This window comes from Triplophysa dalaica, chromosome 23 (assembly GCF_015846415.1).
Source record: "Triplophysa dalaica isolate WHDGS20190420 chromosome 23, ASM1584641v1, whole genome shotgun sequence".
NCBI classification, from domain to species: domain Eukaryota; kingdom Metazoa; phylum Chordata; class Actinopteri; order Cypriniformes; family Nemacheilidae; genus Triplophysa; species Triplophysa dalaica.
The window spans coordinates 4,026,600-4,035,872 of record NC_079564.1 but is presented as its reverse complement, the minus strand read 5'-3'; the positions used below and the strand labels follow the sequence as shown (position 1 = coordinate 4,035,872).

General features: G+C 36.3%; 2 protein-coding genes across 2 annotated transcripts in view; one reads left to right on the top strand and one right to left on the bottom strand.

Annotated features, from left to right (window-relative positions):
- The first annotated feature begins 478 nt into the window (after positions 1-478).
- Positions 479-7,140, top strand: tecrl2a (trans-2,3-enoyl-CoA reductase-like 2a). Its single transcript, XM_056738514.1, has 13 exons — positions 479-575; positions 3,357-3,407; positions 3,511-3,562; positions 3,692-3,736; positions 4,728-4,831; positions 5,012-5,127; positions 5,216-5,321; positions 5,924-5,996; positions 6,082-6,125; positions 6,491-6,548; positions 6,637-6,725; positions 6,806-6,851; positions 6,955-7,140. Exons 1-13 carry the CDS (start codon positions 552-554, stop codon positions 7,080-7,082), a joined length of 936 nt encoding a protein of 311 aa, XP_056594492.1. The 5' UTR covers positions 479-551; the 3' UTR covers positions 7,083-7,140.
- A 273-nt stretch (positions 7,141-7,413) lies between these two features.
- abca4a (ATP-binding cassette, sub-family A (ABC1), member 4a) overlaps positions 7,414-9,273 on the bottom strand; it is a 30,286-nt gene continuing 28,426 nt past the window's right edge. The window contains exons 45-49 of the mRNA XM_056738375.1: positions 9,267-9,273; positions 9,084-9,187; positions 8,811-8,903; positions 8,439-8,688; positions 7,414-8,133 (exon numbers count right to left, since the gene is read on the bottom strand). The exon at positions 9,267-9,273 is cut by the window's right edge and continues 128 nt beyond it. Of these exons, the coding sequence (XP_056594353.1) occupies positions 8,017-8,133; positions 8,439-8,688; positions 8,811-8,903; positions 9,084-9,187; positions 9,267-9,273 (571 nt within the window). The 3' untranslated portion in view covers positions 7,414-8,016. The remainder of the gene's footprint in view (positions 8,134-8,438; positions 8,689-8,810; positions 8,904-9,083; positions 9,188-9,266) is intronic.

Genomic DNA, 9,273 nt, shown 5'->3' with positions numbered 1-9,273 from the left:
ATTGAGGTTAGGCAGATGGGAAAGTTGTTTACATCGATAATTATCATTCTAAAACATGTCATTTCAAACCAGTGGTGATGTGTGCAGTACTTTATAAACTCTGCTAAACTTTTGTTGTGTTGCAAATGTAAGACATTTAAGATTTACATTCCTGATCTGGTCTTAAGATGCATCTCTGCTGTACAGTTCAGTCAAAGCACATTCATGACCATAACTCAGAGGTTACTTTTCTATTTTTACCCTCGGCGGACAGCAGAGGGCTTTCCTGACTCCCACTTGCACTTGCTATAAGATTGCAGACTAAAGTGTCAGATTTCAAGAACGCCTGTGCTTCAGATGGAAAGGGATGACGATTGAGAGAGAGAGAGAGAGAGAGAGAGAGAGAGAGATTGTATGGTGGGAAGGGGGGTTTAGAGAGTGTCTGTGGGCAAAATTGGAATGGAGAATTGCCACTGGCATTGATACACGGAGGAGCGGACCAGCCTGTAAGGGTCTAGCTCAAGGGACTCTCACTGTACATTACGTCAGACAAGAGACAACGAGGCCCCAAAATGAGCAGAACAACTTTTTTTGAGGTAAGACAAGAAGTTACATTACAATAGTTTGCACTTTTTGTAATCTTTAAACAACTTATTGTACATTTACCTAAATATTTACAGTACAATAGTTGAATATTTGTTTTTTAACAGTATATTATAGATATACATATACATATAATACGTGTTTTCTGTCATGTTTAAGTGATTTCTATAAACATTGAAGATAATAAACACTGTACATAAACATTGCTAAAAATACATTTGAATTTGATGTCTTGTTGATTTTTTTTGTATTGCCAACAAAATATTATGCATGGGTTGCCAGGTAGTTGTAATGTGACTCCTTATGAGTTTTGAGTGTTTTAGTTTGTACAGTAGCTAGTGTGAGTGATCTGGGATTTTTACTATGCTTAGAAAGTTAATAGCTCATTTTGAAGGATCATTCATGCCTGTACAACAAATTGAGGATTTATAGACTTTAAATCCCTAACCTTATAATAATGCAATAATGATGCTTTCAGTAGCTAGCGGCGCTTAAACGTGAGTCTAATCCTCTGAAGTTCATTATGAACAGCATAGCATTTTTCTAGTAATCTACAACTGCACACACTACACCATATGCCTTGATTCCCCAAACTGAGCCCGAGCTGCTTTTCTATATATGTGTGCGCTTTAATTTTACGCTTGCTGAACATTAACATGTAAATATAATTCAGGACATGACCAACAAGCCTGTCACCAGAGAATTAATAACCCTCTCAAGCATTTCCGCCGCCTGCTGTAAACACCACCCCAGCAATGCTATTAGCACATTTAGTCTCTCCATCAAAACCCTGAACAACTTTACATTGAAATGTATACAGAAGTCATGCACAGAAATCTGTCAGCAAAAGAAAATAAAGAGCTAAAAGATGGAAAAGTCACTCAAAGCAAAACAAGCTTTTAATGGGAATACAGAATTTAAGTTTCCATCATTACTGGGTTATTTACCATCCTGTCAATAGTCTCCGCTCTCAGAAATCCACAGAGTGCTTTTACTGAACACTCTGTGTGATTGAAAACAGGACAGGTTTACTACCTGCTCTTTATGTGCTTGTACAATGACCAGGACAGTGAGTGAGCCGGGAAGAAATACTGTGGGTTCATTTGATTAATATATCATTTTTGTCACTAATAAATCTGTTAAGGATTGCAGTTGTGCGCTTTAAGTCAGGAAAATTCTACACAACTGTGTTACTTCAGTATTACATGAAAAAGTTTCTTTATGAGTTTATTTTGTTTTAATTTTTAATACTCTGAATTTATATGCTGTATCCTAATTTAATCAGTCACAAAGTTTGCGGAGAATGTGTTGAGTTTTTCGAGATTTGACATTAATTTCGGCGCAGTCCTTCCAAAACCTTGCATGTCCAAATTCAAGTTTTTCAGGGAATGGGGAAAACACTGTACTTTTTAAATCAAGAAAGACTGTGTTCTTGAGGTTGACTTTTTAAAACTTTTCACTTTTTGATTGCTAAAAAAGCATTATTATACAAAATGTACTGTTATTTTTCAAAGATTTTAACGTAGAATGTCCAAATTATCATTTTTTTAAATATGATTAAAAAGTATCAAATTACAGAAACAGACCTCAGATTTCATGTTAAAAATGTTAAACCGTTGTTGATTTACAGGAAAAAAATAATGTAAATCCTGTTGCCCCAGCTGCCAGAAAATTACATTTTTTTCACTGGATGTTTTACAATGTCTCTAATAATAAAGAAAATGACAAAATATGGAGATACAAAGTTTTAGAAGGACAGCAGCGATTTGTAATAAGATTTTTTAGATAATTATTCAAATTTTCTCCGGATCAGAACCAAGTTGTAGATATAGGTTACTAAATAACTAGTTAGAATTTATTTACTTGTTTACATTGTATGAATAACTCAAACCAAACACTTTAAACTCTCTTAATTAAAATAAACAAATCCCCAAACAGCAGCAAATATAATACTTAAGGAACTCCCATATAAATATCAAGATAGGTGGATCAACATCAGGTTTTATACGTGAATGTAATGATCCCATATTTCTCCATCTGTAATGGCAATAAACTGGACCGAGGACTCTTGCTTTAAGTTGAGCATTAGGCGAATCCTACGCATCCATTAGAAGATTATTACACTATCCAGTATAAGAGTAATTTTAGGCTGACAGCTCTGCTGAGCTACACAGTATGTAGTGCTTTCAAGGCAAATTGAAGCAGTTTTGAGACTCAATCCATGCTCTCTAGATTAACGCTGACACCTTTTAATTAAGATTAAAAAGATCCCACCATAGCAACCAGACGCATCACAGAATGCCGAGCTCAGATCAGAGATGGAGTTTATATTTTGGGATGATTTATGAAGGTAATGAATACACCGAGCTAAACTGGGAGACATCCTTCAAAACAGAAGCTCAGATCAATGGCTTAAGCAGCGTGCGGTTGTTGTCTGTTGAATATCCACAGATGTAATACATCTGCAAGACTGCGTGTCAGCATAACACAAGTTTGCATAGTCACAGCTGGAATTCTGCACTTTTTTGCAAGCAGTGCGGATGTTGTTGGTAACTTTTGCTTAAACTTTTTATTTTATTTTAATAGACTAACAAGTTTGTCAGTTATATATTTGAAGCAGAGAATTATGGGAGAGAAGACGGGCAGCTTTGGCCAGATCTAAAATATACAACTAAATTAACTTGATTAATGTTAATTGAATTAAAAAGTTAATTTCGCAGTGTCTGTGCCATGCAGATATTGACCAGACTGAAATGATTTCACTGTTCTTCCAGGTCGAAATCCTGGACTCAAAAACAAAAGAACAGCTCTGTTTTCTGGACAAGGTAAGCAGATTCCTCTAATAACATTAGATGACTAATGAAGATGACTGTGGCACATTTAATTAAAAATAGAAGCTCATTTATCTTGTTTGTGTATTTAATGCAGGTTGAACCTCATTCAAGCGTAGCCGAGATTAAAAGTTTGTTTCATAAGTCATGTAAGTTGGACTCCACAGTGAATGTGTTGTTGTAAATACTGTAGCACTGATGTATTTCTTCAACCTTTTTAATAACATGATATGAAATGTAACATGATCATTTATTTTTTCTGCTTTGATCACTGATAGATCCCAAATGGTACCCTGCTAGACAGTCTCTGCGGCTAGACCCTAGTGAGTGAGATATACTATATTACCTTAGAGTAGGCATCTGTAAAGCATACGTGATTATTCATCTAAAATCATTAGGAATATAATGATCATGAGCTTAAAGTCCCAGTGAAATTAAATATTACAATTCCTGTTTTTTCATGAAATATTCCAGCATTTATTGTAAACAGTTTATCAATGTGGTTCATTATCTTTTTTAAATCCGTGTTTAGTTATAATTATCCTTCCTGTAAATGACTATTCATGTTAAATGACAAATGTTGTACGGCTTGGGCGGAGCATCTGTTAACTCCTCCCATTCAACTAGTCAGTCTGCTGCCAGTTCCATTTTAAAATGCAACAGCTGTTTTTTTACATCAAATCGCAGAGAAGACGAAAGTCACGCCCACTATTTTGCTCATTCCAAATAGGCTAGTTGCCATATTAGATTTCTGATAGGGCTATCGAGGATCTCAGCAATGTAAAGAGGTTTTTCTCTTATATCATAGATATATCAATTTTTACTTTGTTATTTAAAAAGCGCTCATATTTTCCAGCCAAAAAATCATTATTTTCCCGTGCAGTGTTATACGTCTGGAAGAAAACCCGCCCACATTCGCTGATCAGAAATCTAATATGGAGGCTTCGTGCAACTAGCTTATTCCATTTCCCTCAGAAATGCGTCAAAATACGGAAGAAAAAACGATTGCAACTTTCATTCACAGGGACTTTAAATTTGCATGATAAGGAGGTTGAAAAATTAAGATATCTTACTTTCTTAAAGTGACAGTATACCCAAAAATAAAAATTCTGTCATCATTTACTCACCCTTGAGTTGATCCAAATCTGTTTACATTTCTTTTTTCTGATAAGTTCTTGGCCTCCATTGACTACCATAGAAGGAAAATTGCTCCAGTAAAGCGGGTTAAGAAGTGTCAAGATAGCATGACAAAGCTTCATTATTCAGGTTTACACTGAACATCTTTGTTTACATTTTATTATTCTGTATTTTTAGAGGGAAAAGCATTGAGAGATGATGACATACTGCAGAATTTGCCTGTCGGAACCTCAGCAAGTATATATTTCAAAGATCTCGGCCCACAGCTAGGTTGGACAATGGTAAATCTTTAATAACTGTAAACATGCCTTTGTAATAGGACACAAATAACATTTGTGAACTTTATAATATAATAAATGTAAAAACACTTTTGTGGCACCCAGCCATTTGTTTTTAATACAAAACTTAATGTTTGAAGAATGTTATTTGGAAGATGTTTCGCAAACACTTTTGCTCTCCAGGTTTTTCTAGTGGAATGCTTGGGTCCTCTACTGATTTATCTGCTCTTTTACCTCCGTGTCCCCTACATCTACAGCAAAAAATACACGTTCACCTCCAGCACTCATCCTGTGGTTAGGTATGGTTCTCTCAGATCTTCAAATAATCATTGTAACGCATTACATCTACATCTTATTTTTTTCCTTTTCTGTTCTCTCTTCCTCCAGTTTGGCTTGTGCTTGTCATTCGTTCCATTACATCAAAAGACTTATTGAAACAATATTTGTGCACCGGTTTTCTCACGGCACGATGCCTCTCAGAAGTATCGTTAGGGTGAGCATCACACTGGTTTCAATGCAAACTGTCAGATTAAAATGCAGCAGTGATAGTTCACCCAAAAATTAAATGTTGTCATCATTTACTCAACCTCTTGTCATTTCAAACCTGTACGACTTTCTTTCCTCTGCAGAACACAAAAGAAGATATTTTGAAGAAAGTGGCGGCACCAATTCACTTCTGTAAGGACATAAAACCAATGCAACACTGTTGGGTTACCAACTTTCTTCAAAATATCTTCTTTTGGTATTTGCAGAAGAAAGTAAGTTGTGCAGGTTTGAAATGACAAGAGGGTAAATGATGATGACAGATTTCCATTTTTGGGTGAACAATTCACTGCTTCTGTCACTACAGACAGAAAGTGAAATGATATTTCGAAAAAAAAAACTTTAAATTAGGTTGAAGGTGTTAAACATAGTTGACATTAACTAAGATTTATTGATTTTCTAAAAAGTTGTAGAGTAGATCCTGAAATCAGCTAAGACAACTAACACAAACTAGTTAAGTATAATGCCTTTTTAATTTAAGGATTAAAAAGGTAATCTCTTTCACAAATGTAACTGTTGATTCATATGATCCGTTCTGTTTCCTGTTGACAGAACTGTGCATATTACTGGGGGTTTGCAGCATGGTTGGCATATTACATCAACCATCCCCTCTACACACCACCATGTGAGCACCTAACCTAGACATAAACCTATTTCACAACTCTGCATATGTGTTAAATATTTTACATGAAATTTGTCATGTTTTACAGCCTTTGGAGAGAGACAGGTCTACTATGCACTGATTATCTTTCTGGTATGTACGGTAGGGTTCCTGGTTTTAAAAAGGGCCCAGAATTTCTGGCGGCACCCCTGTATAGGGGTGTCCAAAGGTCTACGACAAGTAAAAAAAAATGGAGAAAGTTCAAAGATTTTGCACAATTTAAAAAAAGTAACAATACTAGGTCACTATCAAATATATGCAAATGTGAAATATGATAAGTACTTTGTACAGAAGTTTCATTTTTATGGTCATTAACTTGTCAACTAGTTGATATAATAATAAAAACATGTTGATAATGTGTAACCATGAAAAATTAACAATACTAAATAGTGATCTTTGACTTTTGGATCTCACTGTAGATTTGAGCTAAATTAACATGAAATGTGTTCTGTTTTCAGTTATGTGAGGCTGGTAATTTTTCCATCCATTGGACTTTAAACAGTTTAAAATGTGAAGGTGAGTGAAGAATATCAAACATCTGTGTGAGAACATCTCAGAGTAAATCTGTGATTGACATTTCACCTAAAAGTGTTAATGTGAACAGGTTCCAAATGTCGGAGATACCCACAGCCATCCAAAAACCCCTTCACGTGGCTGTTTTTCTTTGTGTCATGTCCGAACTACACATACGAGGTAACCATTGCGACCTGTACGCACACAAACGTAACACACAATCTTCTGTCTGATGCGTATTCTCCTCTTTGATATAACAGGTAGGAGCTTGGGTGGGCCTGTCCATCATGACCCAGTGTGTTCCAGGTGAGCGAGTGGCCACAAATAAAAAATCTAGATTCCATGTAGAGTCTATTTAAAAGAAATGTATATATTTTTAAAGAAATGTTGCGTATGGTTCATTTTGCAGTGGCTCTTTTTACCCTGGTGGGCTTCGCACAGATGACAATCTGGGCCAAGGGAAAACACAAAACCTACATCAAAGAATTTAAGGATTATCCAAATCTCCGCATGCCCATTTTGCCTTTAATCCTCTGACCAACATCAGATGTGCCTGTCAGTACATAGTTGAGATTAAAATATCCAGAAATGATGATCCTGGATAAGAGTGGAGAGACGAAGAGTTCAACAGCTGCATATAAATGAAGCTGTGTATTGTTATGTTTACAAGGGTGTGTCACATGGGATGTTATTTTATCCGAGTGTATTAGATTAGCGGATTTCATATTTGGGTCGGTTAAATTAGACTATTAAAACAACAGACTAATCTACAATATTGACATCTACCTCTGTTGGCAAATGTCAACAACAACCTTTAACAGATGGAGACACAGAGCCACATCAGCAAAGACATTAAAATGTTGATCTTTTTATTTTAAATGAAAAACATAATTTTTCCTGACAAAAAAAAGGCTTTAATGCAGTTTTTAGGACTTAAGCTAGTCAAAAGGTAGCCTTAAAGGGACAGTTCACCCACTTCTGGGCGAAGTGTTCTTTAATAGTTTTACTTTAGCGCATTTTACCAAATGACTAAACAACTTTCTACAGGAACTTGTGTCCTTATTGTGCATTTTTTATTTCCAGCTTTCTATTACAGAAATGACAAAACTGAACATTTATTGTCAAGCATTCAGTTCAATTACAGTTTGTAAATACGCTAGGAATTATTAAGACAATGTGCAAAGTTTCACATAATGCATTTGTGCATTTAAAAAACAGCAATAAAACCGATTGTATCATTTGATTTGTTTTTATAACAAAAATCTTTGTAGAAAAATAAATAAAGTGCTAGTGTATTCAGAAGCCTAACGCTTTGTCTGTTTTGTACTATTTGTGTGGTATTTCTAAGAAGGCCAAGCAAAGAAAGTGTGCAAAGCAGATGCATGAGAATACTAAGAGTTTCAAATCTGTTTCTTATCTTTTCTTCGGCACTCCAACAATTTGACTTGTCATAACAAACGGCTGCATGTTTTCAGCTTATGGTTTTTGCAGGAAAGACCCTCACGTCCCGTCGGGCACCAGCTGCCCTCGGGTGTAACACGATGGTCTCTTCCTCTCCGGACTGCTGCTTGGCAAAATTCACAAATACCTTCAGAAGAACAAATCAAGAGAGCGAGACTATCAAGACTCTGGTGATCTCTCCTTGACATTTGTCACATGCGGGCATAGAAACAAATTGTAGTGGTCACATGATGGACGCCTCAACTGGACCGTCCTACACTTGTCTGATTTAGGACGGCTTGTCTCAGAACGGCAAAACTACATCTAGGATAACGTTTCTATACATTTCTGTCTTTTGGACTACAATAAAAACATCACAGTCCTCTCAGGTTTATAAAGGTGATCCTCTTAAATACTTCTGCCTTTTAATGGAAACAGATTTGTATGAATTACCTGATCCAGGGTTGTTTGGGAAACCGAGTAATCTTCTATATTCAGCCTCTCCTTGTTTGCCAATACAACCTGGAAGATTTTGGCGAGAGAGGAGGTAGAGATCTCATACTGCAGAGTATTAAAGTGCTTCTCTCGCTGTAAACAGCCTGGAAATGTGCTCTCCATAAACGCCTCAGCCGGGTTCAGATCCGGTGTGAGACCCGCTTTGGCAGCCCTGATTTTCATGGTGACCACGTATCCATCACCAAATCTGAGATTCATTCATCAGAAATTCATGCAACATGTCAACATATGTAGGAGGTGCATATATTACAGATAGTATATGTTGCAGCACTAAAATGCTGAAGTAGATTTGAAAAGTTATACTTATACTTGTATTTAAGGTGCTGGATGGAGCCGAGACACTTGAAGGTTCCATTCACCATGATGGCCAGTCGAGTGCATAGAGCTTCACATTCCTCCATGCTGTTGGTTAAAAGCACAGCCAATATTATTATTAAAAAAATTATAATTACATTTATAAATTAATCATTTTGCAGACCCTACTTGAAAAAATAAATGTGCCCATTTAACCACACTTTGGGGGAAAAATGTCTATACATATAAGCAAAACCTGTGTGTGTGTGTGTGTGTGTGTATTTTTGCCTGTGTGAGGTGAGGACCACAGCCCTCCCATCCTGAATCACGCTCATGATGGAGTTCCAGAGGAACCTGCGAGACTGGGGATCCATGCCTGTTGTTGGTTCATCCTGTTAAACACATCCATTAAGCCACTAACAATAATCCACTCATCCCGTTCTGAAATTAACAGCCCAGAAAGGCTCTTACGAGCAGC

Excerpts from the sequence above, each read along its gene's own strand:
- tecrl2a (XM_056738514.1), top strand. The coding sequence starts at position 552 with ATGAGCAGAACAACTTTTTTTGAG. Across the intron at positions 4,832-5,011 it reads CACAGCTAGGTTGGACAATG|GTTTTTCTAGTGGAATGCTT; the intron begins GTAAATCTTTAA and ends TTTGCTCTCCAG. Across the intron at positions 6,126-6,490 it reads ATGCACTGATTATCTTTCTG|TTATGTGAGGCTGGTAATTT; the intron begins GTATGTACGGTA and ends TTCTGTTTTCAG.